Source organism: Lycorma delicatula, chromosome 9 (assembly GCF_047948215.1).
Source record: "Lycorma delicatula isolate Av1 chromosome 9, ASM4794821v1, whole genome shotgun sequence".
NCBI lineage: Eukaryota > Metazoa > Arthropoda > Insecta > Hemiptera > Fulgoridae > Lycorma > Lycorma delicatula.
The window spans coordinates 43,985,429-44,009,015 of NC_134463.1; the positions used below are offsets into that span (position 1 = coordinate 43,985,429).

The 23,587-nt window shown below is 29.8% G+C and overlaps 1 protein-coding gene across 3 annotated transcripts in view; it reads left to right on the plus strand.

The window, feature by feature from the left end:
- The first annotated feature begins 560 nt into the window (after positions 1–560).
- Positions 561–23,587, plus strand: part of LOC142330110 (casein kinase I-like) — a 98,329-nt gene continuing 75,302 nt past the window's right edge. For 2 of the 3 annotated variants that reach the window (XM_075375185.1, XM_075375186.1), the window contains exons 1-3: positions 561–748; positions 882–959; positions 1,085–1,195. In XM_075375185.1, coding sequence (XP_075231300.1) covers positions 884–959; positions 1,085–1,195 — 187 coding nt within the window. In that variant the 5' untranslated portion in view covers positions 561–748; positions 882–883. The remainder of the gene's footprint in view (positions 749–881; positions 960–1,084; positions 1,196–23,587) is intronic. The other variant, XR_012757686.1, reaches the window with a different exon arrangement.

A 23,587-nucleotide genomic window follows, 5' to 3' on the forward strand; every position in this document is an offset into this window, starting at 1 on the left:
CAATAATATATTAGCTTTATTACAAGGAGTTTGTTCACTACAGTATTTCGCACTACACTTTTAGATAAGCAAATCTTCAGTTCAGTTTCCAGCAAGATTTTCTCCACCCATCATTATTTCATTGTCTCCATTAAAACTGTGTAGCACATTTGAGATCATAAAACCAAAATAAAAATGTAATTAGCCAGTTAATGCCATAATAATTATGATGAATCTTAATTCAATTGGTTTTGAGTCTGACTGACTTAGCATTTTTCCGTCATTTCAACAAAATAGAAAACAATGTAATCGGACGTTAAGAAAACAATTGTTCTTTTAATTAATGAATAACCTAAATTTTATATATCTATTTCTTTTTTCAGCATTAAATCTATATTTAAGTGTATAAAAATTTAAATTATATAAACTAAAAATTTAGTCACTTTTAATTAGAATGTATCTGAAAGAAAGTTCGTAATGAATTGCGTTTAATCAAAACGCTTCGTAGTTATTACAAATCGATAGCATTCAAAACTGGCTCCCACTCACCATCTTGTTTATAAGTTGTGGCGCCGCCGCCAAGAAACGGTCAGTGGTAGAACTAGTAGTGCTGGATCACCTGTATGTCATCGTGAGGAGAGAAGTGTACCATGAAGTTTTCGTTAAATTCGCAGTTTAAGCTTCGACTTTGTTCTTCTTGATGAAGTTATAGCGTTATTTTAAAGTCGTACAAATATTTCACGAACGTCGGTTAGCGCTCGAGCACCAGGTATATTTGTGCTTTGCATCTAAAATTAACGTTTTGTTGTTTCTGGTGTCCGATGAATTTTTAAACATGGCTGACATAGAGTAAGGTGCTTATGTTTTTCATTGTCTAACATTTTGTTGTGATGGTGTTGCAGAAATGGAGCTCAGAGTAGGGAACAAATACAGACTAGGACGTAAAATAGGCAGCGGGTCATTCGGAGATATTTATCTGGGTAAGTTAAAAAATGGAATTTTTTTATTGTTTTTGTGACGTATTTTTTTAGCCTTAACTTTGCTTGGCCTACTGTGCGGACATATATTTGTTTGTTGAATATTATACGAAATTTTTTATTTTCAGGTACTAATATTTCTACTGGAGAAGAAGTAGCAATTAAATTAGAATGTTTGAAAACAAGGCACCCTCAGTTACATATAGAATCAAGGTTTTACAAAATGATGCAGGGAGGTGGTGAGTAAAATAACCAAACTTTTTTGTAGTTATATTTTACAAACTTTTGAAACATAACGATTTTATGTATAGAAGAATTATGTAAAATATCTATACAATATTTTTTTAACACTTTAAGCACATTGTAAATTAATAATTGTTGTAGCATCCTCTTATATGTACAAGCATTGGGGTAGTCTGATGAGAACTTAGATCCTAAATTTTTATAAATTTCAGATTACTCCCTTTCAATTAGTTCAGTGCAGTATCTTGTTTATGCATTCAATTAGGTAGTGAACGGTTTTAATTTTAGTGGTTAAATTACTTGTATTTATTTCAAGATTCCATGCCGGATTTTGAATGTATTGCTCAAGCTGTTGTGTAATTGGTGGGTTGTACAAGTTGGACAATGTAGATACACTAAATTCTGTGATTTTTCAGTGAGTACAAAAATATTTTCTTGGATTTTATTTTACCAAAATGTTGGCTGGTAGAATTAGGTGTTACTATGAAATTATAGTTTTTGGAGGTTGCATTGCATTGAATTTTTATAACACATCAAAATTTTATTCAACATTTATTAATCTAAAACAGTTTGTAGTGGATTTCACTGAAAATCATTAATTTTTTTAATTAAACAGTTTTTTTAAGTCGTGAAATGTTAAAAAGTAGCTACAAACAATGTTGATGTAAATTGAAATAAATGATTAATAAAGAAAAGGATGAATGGAGTGCTGATCTTTTGTTTATGAACTATAAAAGTATTAACAAATTTATTTTTATTATAAAAAAGTGAGTTTTTACTTTGTATCTTACTGTTTTTATTCAATTTTGGGCCATGGTAGCTTCGATTTTGTATTGTTTTGAAATGTAGAATGTATATCCTTACTTGCATTTACTTTATTAAGCAATTTGGTTCTTTGTCTTTCTTGGTTTGTAAACTAAGTAAATCAGTTAGTTATCTTAAATTTGGGTACCTGTACTGTTTAATAGTGTTTTGTAATTAATGTTTTCTTTTGTCTTTTTTATCTGATTCTATTTCTTCTGTTCCAACTGTTGGTGTACTTTATAACTTTATTTTTTGTATGTGTACTTATTTTTCTCTCCATATGATTTGCTCCCTGATATAATTTACTTGTTATAATTCAAATTTTTAACATTCAATCTAGTATGTTGTATTCTAATATATTTCATGAGATTTTTTTATCAAGTCATTTTTCTAAAGTAATAAATTAAAGATTAAGTGATTATTTATAATTAGTGTTAGATTTCCTTTAAAATGATTTATTTATTTACCAGCAGCCATTTCACATTATTTATATATTGGTTAACTAATTTAGTTAATTTCTTACAGTGAATATTTTTAACAAATAAAAAATATATATATATATAAGGTATTAACAGTTATAGGAAATTAAACAAAAACCATGCTATTTGTTGGTTTGTGTCCCTATCTCATATTTTTGTTTAGGCCTACATATTATAATTTAAGGTTTTATTTAATATTCTTTGTTGGATATATTATTACATTATTGTCTTGCTGCTCAGGTCAGTTATTTATTCTTATATTTGACTTCACTATTAATAGGTGGTATTACTTACAGTATTAAGTTTTCTTTGTTTTTGTGATTTGAATGATGAAATATTAAAATATGGCATAATCATTTTTTGTTAAAAATAAATATATTACATAAAATTAATTTATGTTAAATATTTTTCCATCAGTTCTTTTTCTTCCCCTTATCAATATCCTGAATTGGGTAATGAATTGTAGACCTTCGTCTTCTATCTCTCCCCATTTACGACCCAATTCAGCCTACCTGAATTTTGTAACTCATAAAAAAATACTTCAATATTTGCAACTCAACCCTGTACCGGTTTTTGACGAGATAGCTTGTCATTTACTGTGTTGATAAAAATTACCCTTGACGAAATAACTCATCATCCACTTTTTTTTTTGCTGAAAAGTGTCTCTGATGAAATAATATGCCATTCTGAATTGACCTGTTATATTGACAAGTTACTGGAATGTCTAGTTCCATTTTTACTCCAATTTGATGATGAAGCACTAGTTGCATATTGGTTCTATATTCTGTGTCTTGTTTTGTATCCTTCTGAACAGCTGTTACAATGCTTTTGTTTTGATTGTTCCTTAAGTTACATATGTATAAGTTTTATTATTTCTTTGTGTTATTTATCGTTTTCATAATTTTAATATTATTTTCATGTAATTTTCAGTCTTATTTCTAACTGTCTGTGGATGTGATTGTACGTAAATAAGAAATAACAACAGTTGTTTACTATAACCTAACTTTTAGTGATTTTTTTTAATGTATTAAAGCAATCTTCATGTTATTATTTGAATTACTTACTGGTGTTTTACAACATGATTGATATGACAATTAGGTGGTGGAGGTGATATTTATTAGTACAAAATGGCCCGTTCATCACATGTGATATAATTTAAATTTTAATATTATTTTTTACATTGCGTGATATGAAAAACACATAAGTAGGTCCTTAAATTATTATTTGTTTGGTCATATTTCATTGCATACATAAAAAATATGTAAAAAAAAATGGCCAAAATAACTAAGGTTAAATGAAAAAGGGGGCATAATAATGTGATTTTCTGCTAAAATAAAGATTCGTTAAGAGTTTAATAATGTTAACATAACAAAATGTGCGCATTGAATGTTTTTGATAGTTGTATAATATGTCTCTACTGTGTGAAGTGTTTCATCTGCAATAATACCTAGGAAGAATAAAATTTGTCTGATATTTCAGTTCTCTGCTAGAAACAAATCTGCTAGTACTATTCCTTAATTAACATTTAATTGCTTATATTTCCTCTTTATTTAATAATAAATAATTAACTTTAAATTGATTAGTATTTTGAACAATGTTACTGTTCACCTTGGTAAGTTCCATGAATGTGAATCTGTTGTAGTTTCATTACCTGTCTTAGATCTCTTAATGAAACATGGTCATTTATATTAGCAGAAACAAAAATGGATCTTAAACAATTTTATGGAATGCTATTTACTAGTTTTATTTGATCTTGGCACTAGGTAGACAAATTTAATATTTTGTGTTTGATTGGTAAGATAAGAATTTTTCCAATAGAATGCTTTTCCTCCAGTTCCATATTATTCCAGCCTATTAAAAAGTTATGTGATAAGAAATGGTTGACACAGTCAAATGACTCCAATCTGAAAAATCATTGGGTGCAGAGTTTGTGCTAACAAAAATGTCATAATATTTGTTAAAATTTCATTAATAACCCTCTGTTGAATTTGTATGTTTTCAAAGCATTAATTTTGAATTGCTTATGATTATTTCTGTTAAAATCTATTGAATGATTTACTATGGCTCTTTGGTACTTACGTATTAACGCCACCGCAGCTACAGCTTTATTTAAAAACAAAGTAGTCAATTGGATTTCGGTGGAAAATGAACAGTCTCTTTATTAATTTTAATAAATGGTTATTTATATTTATTTATTTTATAAATATAATTTAACCAAACTTAACCTACGCTTGCTTCGTTCGCTAACCTTGACTAATTAACACCGTAATTTTTTGAGTATTTATTTAATAAATTCAGTAATTATTGCAATATTTATTATTTAAATAATCAAAACACTTCTGTTAATTAGTCAAGGTTAACGAGCGTAGGTTAAGTTTGGTTAAATTATATTTATAAAATAAATAAATATAAATAACCATTTATTAAAATTAATAAAGAGACTGTTTTGAATCTATGTTAAACTCTATATCGGCCCATTTTCCATCGAAATCCGATTGACTACTTTGTTTTTAAATAAAGCTGTAGTTGCGGTGGCGTTAATACATAAATACTGGCTCTTTCAAATATTTTTGAGGAAAAAGCATAAAATTAAAATTGGTGTGTAGCTTAATTATATTCCAGACTATAAAACAGACCAGTTGGATGTTCTGTTTTGAAAGTTTGTTCATTACTGCTTAACCTGAGCAAACACCTGCTGTGAAATAAATATTATGATTCAAGATATAATTTATCTTATGTGTATGAAATATATATTTTAAACAATGTTTTTTGTAACTTAAAAGTCCTCGAAGAATTTAATCGTTAAATGATTTTTATCTTCCTTTCTTTAGCAATCATTCAAATGATGTAAGATATTATTCAATTAAAATTTATCTAAAGATTTAATTGCTGTATTGATTAAGGGACTATATTTAATGCCATAAAAATGTTTTGCAAAAAACTACCAAAGAGATTTCTTTACAGGTCTTAGCTGGAAATTCAACTTTAATATTTCATTTTAGTTTTTTGCAATATGTCTCTTTACTATGTTCTACACAGTTTTTATTTTGTTATGTGTGTGTTTATATTGACTTGATGTTCATTTAATTTAGTGAAGTTAATAAATTTATTTAGGAAAAATTACTTTTTAATCCGCAACATATATCTTAAAAACAATATCATTAAGTATTTAATTTGTTTGTAGAGCTCTTCTCTTATACATGAAATATGGGTGTCAACTTTAACCCAACATTTTTGTTATTGAGTACTAAATTTAACTAAATTATTAGTATATGGTCTTACAAATTCATTGTTTAAATGACTGTGTGAAAAACAGATACTTTTTTATTTAAGAAAATATCAACCACTAAATTATGAGGTGTATGACAGATCAAAAAAAAATCTTTTTTTAGTCTGATGTTATGGCACTTGCAGTGGTCAAACCTGCCATTATGTGTTATTGCAAATGCAGAGTTTATCAGTTATCTAACGTGGTTGAAACATAAGTTTATTTGCAGATGAAATCAATACTCTATATATTATTAAATCCATTTTAAAGTTACCTGATGTGACTGTGAATTTAGTGATTGAATGCAGAAGCACTTCAAAAGTAAGGTATATTTTTCAAAGAAATTATAAGTAATTATTTTTTATTAACTACTGTTTTATAAAAACATTCCGTAGTAACATAAATGTCTCTTGTAAAGTTATTTTCAACAAAATATAAGTAATTTGTGTAATACATAATGGTTTTCAAAGAAGTGGTGCAATAATTTCTTGCTTTACACTATTTGCCTCAGCTTTTCTTATGGCTGTAATGTGTATAAAGAGCACCAGAGGCATAAGAGGCACTAATCAGGAGTTGCTCTCTCTTAAGAGTAATGTGCAGTTAATCCCTTTAGTGAATGGAATTAAAGGTCACTTGTATGCATTTGCAGAACAGCATGCCTTGTAACACTGACACAAGGATACTTATTACTTTTGAGAATTGCTGTGCTAGGTTCAGGAGTGACTTGTACTTCTGTTAACCTCTTTTGTTGAGGCAATTAACAAGTGAAAATCTATTCAAATTTCATTTAATAAAGATAAATTGTATAATACATAATTCAGGTATTGTTTTGTGAGGTGAACTTTTTAAAACATCATTTATGTTTGGCTAGGCAAATTTTCATCCTTTTTTAATTTTTTTTTATTCTCTTAATTAGCAAACAAGCTAATTTAATAAGTGACCTTTAATAAGTGTATAACAATTTTTTTGTTATGGCCCCTAATGTAAATTAATTTTGTCTACGCCAAGTCTAATTCTCTTGGTTGTTCTGTACTTCACCTCCAAATGTTACAAATAATTTACTACTTATAATTAGATGTATTTTAGACTTAACTAATATAGTCTTTATGAACACCATCTTTCAGATTCTCTTCTTCTTTATTTATTTTTGTTATTTTTATGGATTTTTCCTTATTTTTAATTATGTTTGATATTAACTTATTTTTCTGCAAGAAATCTTTTTATTTATAGTAGTTTTTTGTTTGACACTTCATCCTTTGTAATTTTGCATCCTAACTGAAAAAAATGATTTAATTTCTGGGAAACTATCTTTCTGTAAAGTTGTGTTATAATTTGTTCTACTAGTGGCAGTTCAGTTTAAAGATAGATCTTGTCAATCCTGCTAATGCTAGGTTGGCTGTGCCAACATACAACCTTTGGTTGCAACCCATATTTGGTATGAGAATGAATAAATATTATTGCAATTATATAAAATAAACAATGATTAGGTTTAAATGTATAATTTTACTTTAATAGATATTGAGGCATAACTTTTGCAATTGAAAATATTGTTATTGTTTATTTAGATAAGAATTTTAAGTTATTGTTTATTTGAAAAAAGATTCATCTAAAATTTAAAAATAGAAATGTTCATGCTGTATTTTTTAAAACCACCTTTTTTAATACCACCTTTTTTAATAGCAGTTTTCAGTTGGCATTCGAAATGAAAAAAACAGGTTCTAAAATATAAAACTTATAAAATTTAAGTAATATTAGGTATAAAGTTTTTGAAAAATTAAAGTAATGTTCTTTTTTTTTAGAAAGAATTTTACCATTAAAATATGATCTTTCAAATTCTATAACTTTCCCAGCAATTTAATTTCTTATAAATACTATTTTTATGAAAATTGTTTCTTTTACCGAGGGAAAAATCTTGATTGATGTGTTGAATTGCTTTCCTCATTTAGTTATCCATATTCAGGAACAAATAGAACTCTGTGAGAGGTCTTGTACCGGTCAAATGTAGTGGTTTGAACATAATCTCCCTGTCAAGTTCCATTATCTTGTCTTTGGCATTATCCTGAAGAAACAAGTTTTTGGATGCCAGCTATTATGTTTGCAATTCATGAGTTCCTTCCACTGATCAAAATAGATTTTATATTTTTTCTTGCTTCTAAAAACTCATGTTGAATGATTTCTATGGAATTCTCTGAGCATACAATAGAATATTTTCTTGGAACCAGTTGTACCTTTCTGTCAGTGGTAAACAATTGTTTGGAGATAACTGATGGTGAGACCTCTTATGATTTAAGTGCACAATTCATTTTTCTAGTTCATTAAAATTAAGTGGAATAAAGTTTCACTTTTTGACTGAGTGAGATGAGAAATCTATATCGTGAGACATTGTAGTTTGTTCTTGGGTATCAAACTATGGTACATTTATTTGCTTAATTCCTATTCTTTTCTAGCCAGTAAAGATGTAACTGTATGGTTTGTTCATTAATATTAAATGTACTAGAAAGTTTTCTGAAATTTCTTTGAGAATTTTCATTTTTGCTTCAGTGAGTTCCACATTCTTAGTTTAGGCTTTCTTTTTCCTGTTTAGCCTCCGGTAACTACCGTTTAGATAATTCTTCAGAGGATGATATGTATGAGTGTAAATGAAGTGTAGTCTTGTACATTCTCAGTTCGACCATTCCTGAGATGTGTGGTTCTTAGTTTAGGCTGGTCAACATCTTAGGTCACTGACTCAGGTGTGCCTCACTTCACTTGCTGGGATGCACATGCACTAATATACTGTACCACTATATTGCTATACAGTAGGCACGCTCTCTAAACTTTATAAATTAATTCTGTTATTATATTTGTAACATAGCATTTGTTGTGCTAAAACAATATTACAAACGCCATACATTAATTTTTATAAGTAAGAAAAATTGAAGTTGATATGTACTGTATTATGCTCTTTCACAATATATAATTTATCAATTTGTTTCTACTGAATTTTTGTTTATTTTCAAGTTGAATTTATGTCCTTGAAAAAGAAAGAGTATATACTGTGGTGTAGTATTGTTGTGAGACTGGTTTTTTATTTCTCCTGTACATTCGTACATTAACATTAGTGAATCTTGAACACTTTTCCTTCTGTCAGTTATTACATTACTTTCAAATTTTCCCAATAATCCCATTTCTTACGATGCAGTCGAGTTGGATTACAGCTTTGTTTAAATAACTTTTTCCCCATATTACATAAATATCTCTCTTAAAATTTTATTTTTATAAATTTTTTTTAACAAATCATTGTTTCAATCAAATCAAATTTGAAATTTTTATCTCATTTATTTCTAAACGTTAGTATCTAATTCAAAATAGTTTTACCATTATTAGAGATAATTTGGAGATAATAATCCAAGCTAAAAGCAGTTATATACGAGGTGTGATCAAAAAATATGGTGAATGAATTTTTATAGCGGCAACTGCCGACGCTACATCCATATGCTGTAATTTGTCCAATAGCGTGATCAACTGAGACAGGCAGGGACAAGTTGTAACACGTTCGAGCTTGCCAGTCAGCTGCTAGAGTGAGGTTGTGTTTATCGTGTCTGTCGTGCAACATGGATTTTGAAAATCATGTGTCAATTTGCACGGTTGAAGGGTCGTCTTCATGCAGATCCGGACTTCATGGCCAAAATTGTAACTAGAGATGAAAGTTGGGTCTATGGCTAAGACTCTGAGACCAAAATGCAGAGTTCCCAATGGAAAACCAGTTCATCTCCTCGCCCTAAAAAGGCACGTCAGTCAAAATCCAACATCAAGGTCATGCTCGTTGTTTTTTTTGTTAGTGAGGGCATAGTGCGATCAGAGTTTATTCCAAGGGGAACAACTGTAAACTCTGAATTTTATAAGGGTGTACTGCAACGTTTGCGAAACGATGTACGAAGAAAGCAACCAGAAAAATGGACCAATGGCTTTCATCTTCACCACGACAACGTGCCGTGTCACACCTCACTTCTTATTCGCGAATTTTTGGCCGAAAAAAGTGTTCCTATCTGTCCACATCCGCCATACTCACCGGATTTAGCACCATGCGACTTTTGGCTCTTCCCAAAAATTAAAACTGCTTAAAGGAAAACGTTTTGACACCATTGCTGACATTGAGAGGGCCACAACCGAGCAGCTGAAAAAGCTCTTCCGAAAGACGCCTTCCAGAAATGCCTCCATTCATGGAGTCAATGTTGGGATAAGTGCATTGCTAGCCAAGGACAGTACTTTGAAGGAGATTAAATCGAATTCTATGTAACCTTATTATTTTTTTAATAAAAAATTATTCACCGTATTTTTTGATCACACCTTGTATATATAATTCTTCTTTAAACTTTTACTCTTCAATATAGTGACTTGAAAATAAAACAATATTTTTGTCTAAATTGGGTATTTATTATTATTATTTTTATTAAGATATTTAATTGGTTTTGCTGTGGTGTTCTTTTTTCTTACAGTTAACTTGAGTTTATTTACTACACCTATATCTTCAGTTATTTGTTTTGTGTTTCAGTCTTTGTGCTGCTTTTCCCCTATCCATTTCTTCTTTAATACCAGACATACTGAACCTAGATGCGTTAATATATTGTTGCCCTTTTAACGTAGTTTGTAAGATTTCTGCTACAAATATCTTATTCATCTTTATATTATAACTTTTTTCCAAAGTTATAATTAGCACACGCACTAATTTTTAATGTCCTGTAATATCACTTTTCTGGGATATTTTGTTCCTTCCTGTTTTTCTTGTTACTTGTGTTTTGCTGCCCTATTGTGTTTATCATATAAATATTGGAAAAAATTATTCTTAATTCTTTAGGTGGTACTAGCGGACCTTTTGTTTGTGACCTTTTTGTTTGTTTTGTGAAATCTTTCCTTGCTAGTGCCAATCTTACTTTTGAAGCATAACTTTGTTTATGCTTCTGCTGTTTCATTCCCTAAATTCTGAAATTCTTCAACTTTGAGTATGTTATGTTTCATTATGATCATATTTAATTTCTTGTTACACCCTCTCTGTGATATTTCATTACCTTTTTTTTCAAACTAAATTTAAATTTTAAATTCTGTAACTACTGTATTCAGTTAACTTGTAGACTGAAGAATAAGCAAACGTGTTTGTGTTAGCAATTTCATCATGTTTCTGCTGATTCATAACAGCCAACACTATGCAACACTACAGTCATTACTAATATAGTCATCGTTTAATTATTTGTCATATAGTAGTCAAAAGTTTGTATAAAGTTATGTCTTCTCAGTTCTGTTAAAACCTTCTCAGTGATCTTTTCATATGATCACTGTTTTGACACCATGTTTGGTAGTGATTCAACTGATAATAGTGCATAATAGTGCATGCACTATTATCAGTTGAATCAGTTGAATATTATTTACTGATATCTCCTCTGGATAAAGGCTGTGAAAAAAGCCTTTCGGTTGTGCGGAATAACATGTCATTTTAAATGCTTAGGAAAGCGAATTACAGAGTAATCCAATGGTATTGATTTCAGATCTCATTAATAAACTGCTAACATAAGTGGAAGTTGTGCTTCTTCAGTGTACAGTGTGATTGGCAAGTATGAATCTACCAATGATTTACGGTTTCGTAAAAATCAAAACCCTGCAGATCAATTGAAGAAAAAGCTGATCATTTTGATAAAAATGTGATTTTTAAAAAAGTTTATTGAGTAATGGTTTAGCAATGTGCTACCTCCTCTGGAAGATAATTCGGTTATTATCTTAGACAATGCCCCTTATCATTCATGTAAAAAGGAAAGAAATCCAGCCATGTCTTTGAAAAAAAAAATGATATCAAAATGTGGCTTAGTTCAAAAGGAAAGATTTTTGAAGAGGATGAACTTAAGGTCCAATTATTGCAAAGGGTTTCACGTATTAAAAATAAATTTTAATGTATATAAAATTGATGAGTTGATGAGATCCAGTGGAAAAACCGTGCTTCATTTACCTCCTTATCATTGTGAACTTAATCCAATTGAGTTAATTTGGGAACAATTCAAAAGTTACGTAGTATCAGAAAATATTGCTTTTAAAATATATGATGTTAAAAATTTATGCCTAAAAGCCATTGATAAAACCGGCCAGCATGAATGGAAAAACTATAAAACCTGTGACTGATTCTACTGAACCAATTATTGGTAATTGGATAGTATAATAGAAAACAAAATTGAGCCTCCTCTTGTATCTCTTAATACTGACTGCACTACGAATTTCTTGCAGTCTCATGACAAAAACTAAATTGAATTATCATAAAAATTTAATCTACGATATTAGTGAAATTTTACTGTTTGTAGACAATTGACAATTTCATAACGCTTAAAAACTCAAATAGACTGTCTTATAAACATAAAAAAAGTTTTAATTTATTTAAATTTAAAATATATATAATAATTTAAAATATAATAGCACATGTTTTCTGCGCATAGTTTTCTTTTATATGCACCAGATTTACAGGAGATGCTTGTAAATTAGCCGCCTGAACACTTGTGCACGCAGTTTGTTTACTTCAAGCTAATGAATAAGTTATAGTCATAAATATATTTGATTCCATTTTTTTGGTTTTCACTAAAAGAACAGTGTCGACAGCAAATCTTAACATCTCAATTTTTTTCTCCTTTAATGTTTACTCCACTGTCAGATGGATCTTAATTCCTGTATTGTTTCTTTTTCTTGCAAGATGAAATCCTTGCCTCATGTCTTTCTAAATCAGAGGTAGCCTTTCTTCCTCATCTTCATTTCAAGCCTTTCAGTTGTGTATAAATTTTGTTTCCCTATATTTTTAGTATGATTTACCTTAAAAAATTTAATTATTGATTCCAATGTTTTTCTGAAATTAAATTGGTCTAACATACATTTCTCTGTAGACTGTCATAAACAATAGTATCTTTGATGAATGAGAAAATCTGAGAGTGTGCTAGTTACATTTAACTGGATTTGTTTGGCTTGATGTGGTAACAGTTATACAATTGTACCAGGATATATTACAATTATGCAATTGTTGGGTATACAAGGTGTGTTCAAAAGTAACGAGAATTGAGAGAAATGTTTTTGGATGTTTTGGGTATGAAACGTGTGACAGCAAAATTTGTTCCAAAATTGTTGAATTTTGAACAAAAACAGCGATGAATGGAAGTTACTAAATGAAGTCAACAATGATGCAGAACTACTGAAACATGTCTTAACAGGTGATGAAACATGGGTTTACAGGTATGATGTCAAAACTAAGGCTCAGTCGTTCCAGTGTAGGTATTCTGGATCACCAAGACTGAAAAAAGCTTGACAAATATAGTTGAATGTGAAGGTTATGCTCACAGTGTTCTTTGATTTTTAAGCATAGTGCATCATGAGTTCTTGCCACAAGGTCAAACAATCAATAAGGAGTATTACATACCTACAAATTCAATATTGTTTGCGTGAAGCAATCTGAAAAAATGCACAGATTTTTGGGGAAACAATTAATGGTTTTTGCACCACAATAATGTGCCTGCTCACACTTCATTACTTGTTTGCCAATTTTTAGCCAAAAACAACACTGTAATTACGAGTATATTACTTGTAAGTAGTATATACGTGTATATTCACCAGACATGGCTCTGTGTGACTTTTTTCTATTCCCAAAAATAAAGAGGTTCTTAAAAGGTTGTTGTTTTGTAAGCATAGATGAGATTAAAAGCGAATAGCCGAAAGAGCTAAACACTATTCCAAATCGAGGTCCAGAAATATTTCAGAGATTGGAAAATGGCTGGCGTATGTTTGTAATATCTAATGGAAACTATTTTTAAGGAGATAACATTAATGTAGATGAATAAATAAAATTCTTTCCAAAAACAAAAATACCTCACATATGTTATATAATAATATTTATATTACCAGATACAGTTCTTAAAAGTAAAAACACTTACCTATTTTTCTGAAGTACTTTCAGAGTATTAGTTCCATCATCAGTAAACTTAATTTATAAAATATACCTAATTAAAATATGAAAATTGAAAATATTATTTTTAAAATAGTTTTTTTTCTTTTTTTTGTCTTCAGTCATTTGACTGGTTTGATGAAACTCTCCAAGATTCCCTTTCTAGTGCTAGTCATTTCATTCGGTATACTCCCTACATCCTACATCCATAACAGTTTGTTTTACATATTCCAAACGTTGCCTGCCTGCACAGTTTTTCCTTCTACCTGTCTCCAATATTAAAGCGACTATTCCAGGATGCTTTAATATATGGCCTATAAGTCTGTCTCTTCTTTTAACTATATTTTTCCAAATGCTTCTTCCATCATCGATTTGCTGCAATACCTCTTCATTTGTCACACCATCCACCCATCTGATTTTGAACGGTCTCCTACAGCACTACATTTCAAAAGCTTCTAATCTTCTCTTCTCAGGTACTTCGATCATCCAAGTTTCATTTCTATATAAAGCTACGCTCCAAACATATACTTTGAAAAATGTTTTCCTGACATTTAAATTAATTTTTGATGTAAACAAATTATATTTCTGACTGAAGGCTCATTTCGCATGTGCTATTCGGCATTTTATATTGCTCCTGCTTCGTTCATCTTTAGTAATTCTACTTCCAAAATAACAAAATTCTTCTACCTCCATAATCTTTTCTCTTCCTATTTTTCCATTCAGTGGTCCATCTTTGTTATTTCTACTACATTTCATTACTTTCGTTTTGTTCTTGTTTATTTTCATGCGGTAATTCTTGTGTAGGACTTCATCCATGCCGTTCATTGTTCCTTCTAAATCCTTTTTACTCTCAGCTAGAATTACTATATCATCAGCAAATGATAGCATCTTTATCTTTTCACCTTGTACTGTTACTTTGGATCTAAATTGTTCTTTAACATCATTAGCTGCTACTTCTATGTAAATTTAAAAAGTTATGGAGATAGGGAACATACTTGTCAGACTCTCTTTCTTATTACGACTTCTTTCTTATGTTCTTCAATTATTACTGTTGCTGTTTGGTTCCTGTAAATGTTAGCAATTGTTCTTGTATCTCTGTATTTGAACCCTAACTTTTTTAAAATGCTGAACATTTTATTCCAGTCTATGTTGTCAAATGACTTATTTAAGTCTATTAATGCCAAGTAATTTGTTTTTCTTTAATCTTCCTTCTACTATTAATCTGAGTCCTAAAATTGCTTCCTTTGTCACTATACTTTTCCTGAAACCAAATTGGTCTTCTCCTAACACATTTATCTGCTCCTACTTTCTTTGGTATCATGACTAACGCTATTTTTGAATGGCATTCTTTTTGATGTCTGACGGAACTTCCCCTTTTTCATAAATATTACATACCAGTTTGTCTAATCTATCAATCGTTTCCTCACCTGCACTGTACAGTAATTCTACAGGTATTCCGTCTATTCCAGGAGCCTTTTTGCCATTCAAATCTTTTAATGCTCTCTTAAATTTAGATCTCAGTTTTGTTTCTCCCCTTTCATTCTCATTGACTTCCTCTTCTTTTTCTATAACACCATTTTCTAATCCATTTCCCCCATATAACTCTTCAATGTATTCCATCCACCTGTCGAACTTTGCCTTTTGTATTATAAATTGGTGTACCGTCTTTTTTAAACACATTATTATATTTTAATTTATGTATCCCAAAATTTTCCTTAACCTTCCTGTACCTCCATCTATTTTACCAATGTTCGCCTACAGTATAGACACTATAGACGTCTTGTTCATTATGAAACCTACTCCTGCCTGCCCATTATTTGAAGCTGAGTTAATTATTCTAAAATCACCTGACTAAAAGTCATTTTCCTCTTCCCATCGAGCCTTGCTAATTCCTACTGCATCTAAATTTACCCTATCCATTTCCCCTCCTTCAATTTTCTAACCTACCAATCTTTTTTAGACTTCTAACATTCCACACTTCGACTGGTAGAATGTTATTTTTTAATTTTCTTGCGATCCCTTCCTTAGTAATCCTCACCCAGAGATCCGAATGGGGGACTAGTTTACCTCCGGAATATTTTACAAAGGAAGCCGCCTCCATCTTTGTTATATGAAAATGCAGAGAGTTACATTTTCTTGGGAAAAAAAGCAGCTGTAGTTTTCCATTGCTTTCAGCTGCGCAGTACTCAAGAGGATTGAGTGATGTTGATATGGCCATTTAAGTCATCCTGACCTACGCCCTTAACAATTACTGAAAGAGCTGCTGCTCTCTTTCAGGAATCATTCCTTAGTCTGGTTCTCAACAGATACCTCTTCGATATGGTTGCACCTTTGGTCCAGCTACTCGTTAAATGCTCAGTAATAACTGAGGACTCAAACCCCCTCACCATTGGCAAGAGCACATGATTCCTAGAGGAAAATAAAAATTCATAGATTCATAGAGGGAGAATTAAAATTGTACATTATTACTGATGTAATAATTATTGTAAATTATTATTGATGTTAGATAAAATTACAAACAAGTTACCTTATTTCTCTAGATAGTTTTTTAACAGAAATACATTTTCTCCATCAGGTACGTTGCTTCCTGATCCCCTCATCAAAAAATAAGATGGCTGCCCCAACAACCAATTGCACATATAATACTCGACTGTGGCATCGTCTTCGAATCGTTCCCCTCCTAAAGCTTCTGTCAGTAAATCAATCGTGTGGAAATAACGCAATGACAAGTCTGGACTATATTGTGTGTATTCAAGAGGTGTCTAATAAACTTTAGTGTATCCAAGAATGTCTAACAACATTGTATGCACTTTCTCAACATTTATGCAAGTTTAGGGATGGTTATGCGGTGGTGACTCCACAAGGCCAAGAATGACCTGAATGTTATCATTGATGCCGGTCTGCAGATGACGTTCGTGACTCATTCTCCACTGCATCATGGCCTATTTTTTGGCCCAATCAAATACTCTTGTTTTTGACATGTTAGTATATCCAAACTGTACGTGAAGTAGAGTCAGAATTTTAGAGGATTTGACACCTTTGCTGTCGATAAACTGGATTATAATTCATTGAGCAACAGACAGTAGTACCTCCTGCTCACACATTCTGCCACTGACTTGGGAATTTGACCTATGTTTGTGGCTGACTGATTGCTCCCTTTCACACATACCTAACTTACTACCCATAGTGCCCCATCATGTTTAGTGCTCTTCTTCAATCCACGCGTCATAATTCCATTTTATATTTGAATGACCATTGTATATACTGTTGTCAAATAAAAACATCCTATATCCACCATGGTACGATAAAGAATTTAATATCTCTTGATTACATATAATTTTAATTTTCATATTTTAATTATATGTATTTAATCAAGTCCGCTGATGATGTAACTGATGCTCTGAAAGCACTTAATACAAATAGATAAGTGTTCTTACATTTTATGGGCTGTATCTGTTACTGTAAATATTATTATACAATAATTATTTAATACAGTGGTTGTATAAAATATGAATATCATAGTTCTTTGAATTTAAGACGCGCCCTAAATTTAATAGACATTTTGTGGAAAAAATAAAAATATTCAATAGAAATATTAAAATACTGTATAATTTATTTATTATAAATTACAGTAAGTTATATTTGTTATTTATATATCAGTATTTTTCATTATTCTATTTTGAAAAATGAATATGAAAAGTTAAATAGTAGATTTTTTCAACAATTTATTGAATAATCCAAATATGCAGTTAAACACCTAATTCGAAAGCACTTAAAACTATATTTTGTATTATAGTACCTCAAATGTAATGTAATTAGTTACATACGTAGTTAGCTTTATAAGTATGGTATTTTATCACTAATCACGGTAATTTTTCATGGCTAAACAGTGTATCTCATTAGCTTTCTATGTTGTCGAGTTGTCATCATCAATTTCATCTGAGTTGGATTCATTTGCATCACTGTGGTTCCAGTGTACATCGTCTTCAGAACCATCCATTGCATTTGACAAGCAGCACTTCAAGAATGACTTTTTTAACTGTTTCTGCTGGCAAATCATTCCAAGCTTTCAAAGTCCATTCTCAAATCGTAGCTGCTGACGCTTGTTTAATTTTGCTGCTCAGTGTAAGGGGATGTTCATTGTAAGTCAATAACTGATTGTATTGTGCGCAAATACAATATTTAAAAGATTTATTAACCCCAACTACCAGTGGTTGTAATTAACTTTCATACTTCCAAGAATTAAACTAATCAGATTTTCCATTTGTCAGTTTTCTTTAATTTGTCAGACAAATGACTATGGAAAGCATCCAACATTAACATACTGTTTCATTTCAGAAGTCCATCCCCTCAACATTCCCATACACATCCTAACCAATTTTGCATTAGATCACTAGTCATCTGGGCAATCTGTAAAACTCGAACAATTGCACCATCACAGAACTTTTATTTTGGCATGGTTTTCCTGTTTGGAATTTCATATGGCTATAATTTATTTCTGTTGGCAGTAGCACACAACATAACAGTTACTCTTACTTCTCATATCCAGTTGTTTTTACCGTCACTTGTTTTTGTCTCTTCTCACTTATGGTGTAATTTGGTGGCATATCAAAGAACAGCAATTTCATCAGCATTACAAGTTAGAGACAGTATTGTTTCTTTAATCGTAGATAGATTACGTAATGTTGATGTTGCACTAATTTATGCTTTTAATTTGATTGTAACTTCTGGCAAATGGAGTTTCTGATGCAGTGACAGACATTGCTTCTTCACGAATTTCTCACACCATCCACAGCTAGCTTTAACCCTCTCCTGGTCATTATTTCAACTGTCTATTTGGTGGTAACTTACCTTATTAATTTGAAGAAACGTGGATAATGTTTATTTTATTAATATCTATCACTACAGCAATAGAATTTGGTCTATACTTAACAAAACTACCATTAATTAATATAAAAAAAACTAAAACTAAGAAAAATTTTTTTTATTGGGACCCTTCAACACCTTTCTCTTGATGATACTCAAGGAAATCCAACTCTACAAAATGGGAGATTGCACGGTTTACATTTGATTGAAGATTATAAACTCATAAGATCATAAACTCCCATGTTTATCTTTGTCCCAGTAAAGGCCTTCATTTCAACAGGTGTTACAGGTTCTCAGATCAGTGATATTTTTGGTTTGCTGCACATAATTGTTTGCTATTGTGGCAATCATGTTAAAAAGCTTATCACCACCTAAGAGCATTAAAAAAAATCTAACTCATTAGAGCTTTGTAGTAAATCATGATTAGGGCCTTAGTCATGCACATATAAATTAAGTTCTGTAAAATTATTTTGATTTATCCAGTCAACAGCTTCGAATAGTCTATTACCTCTGGCTCCATCATGTAACTTTTTGTCATTATTTCTAAAATCACTGTCATCAGAAACATTACTAAGACTAACAGAAGAGTCACTATCACTTAAAACACTAAATGTTCAATATCACTGTCAGAAATACAATTGGCACTTGTAGAAGCCATTTTCATGTTCATTGTAAATCAGCAACGAAGTTTCAAAATAAAAACACAGTTGTTCACGTTCAAATCAGATTGTTAAAAACATTGTACTGTATAAACAAATTAAAACAACAGTACTGTGAATATTTTAAGGTTTAGTTCATAAAAATAAACTAATTAGATAGCAGCAATAACTGATGTGTGACTTCGCACGCTTTGATCAGGAGGTCGGCATAGGGTGCCGTGCAATTTCGTGCTCATAACCGGGAGACTGTTAAATTGAAGACCATTATTCCTGGCAATTTCTCTGGCCTTTAACATCAGTCCATCTCTTGTTACTGGAAGACCTTCTTTGCAGAGTTCCTTGAAATAGGCCAAAATAGCAGCATCGATCTTGGATATTTTCTTTGCTTTGGTCTCAAAAAAGATTTCTTCATTCGTTTACATAGAAATAATTTCTGTTTCATGCTACTCCACTGACATACATTCTCTTTGTTTACTGACCTGTTTACTGTTGGTATGATTTCTGATCGTTTAAAGTCTGCGTCATATGTGAACGCTTTTCTATAATGATGAAATGGTTAAAGAAACACAACAAATAGGAAGAACGAATAGTTATAAAAAAACCAGACCGATTTACTTAGGTATTATAACGTATGCCTGTTGTTCAACATTGAATGGAGGTTAGACATGAAATGTGAAAGAACATTTGTCATCATGCACAACAAATTCCACTAGAATTATGACTCATCACTAAATTTTGATGTCAACCGCGATAAAACTGTTGAGATTTGAAGCTGTTTGAGATGAGTTATCTGTCCAGAAATTTGTATATGTTCTATATATAATGACAAATGTTCTTTCACAATTCCTGTCTGGACTCCATTCACTGTTGAACAGGCATACGGATTCAAAAACTTCAGCTTTACACCTATTAACAATATGTTTATGTTAAATGGCATTAGACCTCCAATTGAAGACACACCTAAAATTTTAACCTTTTAATCAGTAAAAAAGTGTCTTAAATTTTAAGCAATGCAGTACATGTATAATATATATATATATAAATCATGTTATAATATATATATATATATATATTATATCAAATATAATATAATAACTATATTTACTTAAGGTCATTATTCAGATAAAAATGAATAATATAGTCGAAAATTGAATTCTTAAGATAATTGTATCATTAAGGTAAAAAAAAGTTGAAAAAAATTGTGTTGTTGATATTACACTACATTTCAGTATTTGATGAAAATAAAACATATAGTTAAAAAAAAAAAAAAAAAAAAAAAAAATCGATATGAAAATAAAATGTATACAATGATTGTGATAAAAAATATATTTTGGTCAAGTAAGTACTACAGGTTTCTGATATAGATTATTATTAAAAGATTTCCAAAAAAAATCTAATTTGCACATAATAGGAGTGTTTAAAGGAATTTTATTCTAGCAGTAGATGACTAACAAAAATTTAATTTTATTGTTACAAAACAATAATTCTAGTTAATTACATATTTATAAGTATTAATATATTGTTACATAATTAACTTCAAAAAAAATTCTTTTGTTATTATATTTGTCCATATTCCCCTCTGTACTAATATTTCAAAGACAAAAGTATAAAAACCGTTTACTACCAAGAGTACAGAATTTGATAATGCTTCTTACCTTTTTGCTTGTTATTTTTTTCTAATAGCACTTTTGAGGTTTTCCTTCACCAGTTAAACTTTTTCTTCCAAATCACACATTAAATTCAAACCATTAAAATTATAACATATAAAAATATGTAGTAATAAATATTTAAAAAATTAAACATTTTTTTTATTATGTGATATTATGTAATAAGTTAATTATTAAATAATATATATATCTCATATCTTACTTCATATATAAAATAAGATATATTTAAGATATAAAATGCATTTGTTCCAAATTAATGCAAGTTTTGGTTTGTATTATTTTATTAAAAATTTGTTTTTAAATAAACATGATAAACTAAACAAGAAATAATCAATTAAATTTTCAAAACCTTTATTTTCATGTTATTTAAGTGATAGTGGGTATGGACACTATCACTATCATTACTGTGTGTAATACTGAGATGTAAATGTCTGTTGATATTAGTGCCATGATCTGTTTGCTTTAATATAATAAGTTAATTATTTTTTTCATAACTTATATTTGTTAAGTAAAATGTTACTTGAAAACCAATTTTTTTGGTTTGATTTCTTCAGTATTGCGATGAGTCATTGATAAACAAGCAGAACATTGTGTATTGTAAACTGCTAATGTTATTATAGCAATAATGTATCTGTAATATTATCCTTTATATGACATGAACTTTTATGAAGGGACTGTTGTAGTATTTGATAAAACGGGATTCATTTTTTATATGTTGAAAACCAATAAACTATCTGAAATATAAGTGTAAAAATATAAGTCTTATTCTTTTATAGTGAATAAATTTCCATATAAATTTTAACCAAATATTAAGCTTTCGTAACGAAATAATTTAAAATAAATCAAGGTAGGTTTATGTAAAATAATATTGTTATATCCACTATCTGTGTATTGTGTGAATGCATGTGTGTACACATGTGCACACACACACACTTTTTTTTTGCTTGATATTGCCACATAAACTTGAAGCTTGTGCGTGGGATATAGAATGGAATTTTGTTGCATGAAAATGCCATGCCTGATCAGATTTGAAACCGGAACCTCCATATATATATATATAATTTTAATAATCAAATCATTCATAAAAAAGTCAAGCAGACAAATGAAAGCAGTTTCTAATATTTTGTTACTTGACTGTGACTACTTTCTGTGCAAGTAGGAGGATGGACGACAATGATACAACACAGTGAGATGTTGTGTAAGTTTTTAAATAAATTTCATTTTTCATAAATTAATTTGGTTTTTTAAATTACCCATTACAAATGTTGACACCTGAGTTTTGAAAGTAATACAGTTAAAAAATCATTTGGATTTTATTAATGACAAGATTGTAAAAGACTAACTATATTTGAAATAATTAATCACTAATTATTGAAACAGTTTGAAATTTGACAGTAGATATGAAGTTCCAACATATGTAAACTATACATTTACAGAATTGTCTTGTTGTAGTTGTAGAATACTTGATATATTAATTAATTTCAAAAACTAAATGAATTAAAGAAATACTATGTGAAATGATAATGATGTAATAGAGAACTGACTTTAGTGGGTTTTTCCTAGCATTTCATTTAAATGGCTGATTTTTCCCTCATAATGTCACAGTGGGAACTGTGATGAGCTGGTTTTGTTAGTGAAGTAGCAGATAATGTCTTGTATCACATACCAATAAAATAGTCATAAGTAAAATGGTTTGTAGAAAAACACGTTGGAAATTTTACCTTTTTGCCTTTTGAGGCAACAAAAGACATCTTGACTGAATTGATTGAAATTAAGTACTTAAAAGTTTTGTGTAATTTTGTTCTTTGGTGTCATTTATATACACATCTATTGTCAAATTTAAAATTAAAACCAAATAAAAGGTTTATTTATTTAATCTACTTTTAAGAAATACATGCCGAAAAAAGTGCAACTGATTTAATCATATCATTAAAAAGGGTCTGTGAAAAAGTTTAAAAGAATCTTTGGGAGGATGTTGAGAACAGAGGTAGGTCAGTAATTTTTTTTGTATCTAATGGTGTTCTCTTCTGGCTTTAGCCATTTTCCTGTTCTAACTAGAACAGTGGAAGGTGAACTGATGGAAGATTGCTTCTTTTACAACAAATAGAAGGATGTCATTTAAATCTGTTGTAATCCTTGGTAACGACTTACTAGCTTCAATTACAATTTCTTTAATGACGAGCAAAAGCCCAAACAAAGAGTTTTTAACAATAATAACAATCTTTATTTCACCAATCACAATAGTGGTAATTAACAAAAAACTATTCAGCCATAAAACAATAAATAATGCAATTCCTCAATAAAAAAATATAGAAAAAGAAAGTTTATAAATAAATTTGTTATTATAGCTCAGTTAGGTGTTTTTCTAATAGCCAGTTTATTGTATTTCAAGTTCCTTAAAGTATTGATTATCTCCTTTTACAGTTTATATTTTTAAAGTATTTTCTACAATAATAAAATTTTATTTAAGTCTTTGTCAGTAAAATAGATTTAGATTGAACATAAGGATACATCAATTTCAGAGTTTGATTATTACAAATTTTTAATAACTTATGAAAATTATTTTAAAACATAATTAATATAATAATTTTTATTATAATAATTAATTTAATTACTTTATAATATGAACAATATAGTGTAACATTATAATTCGTACATTCTGTACCTCTACTTCCTTATTTTTGATTAAGTCTAGTTAATGTT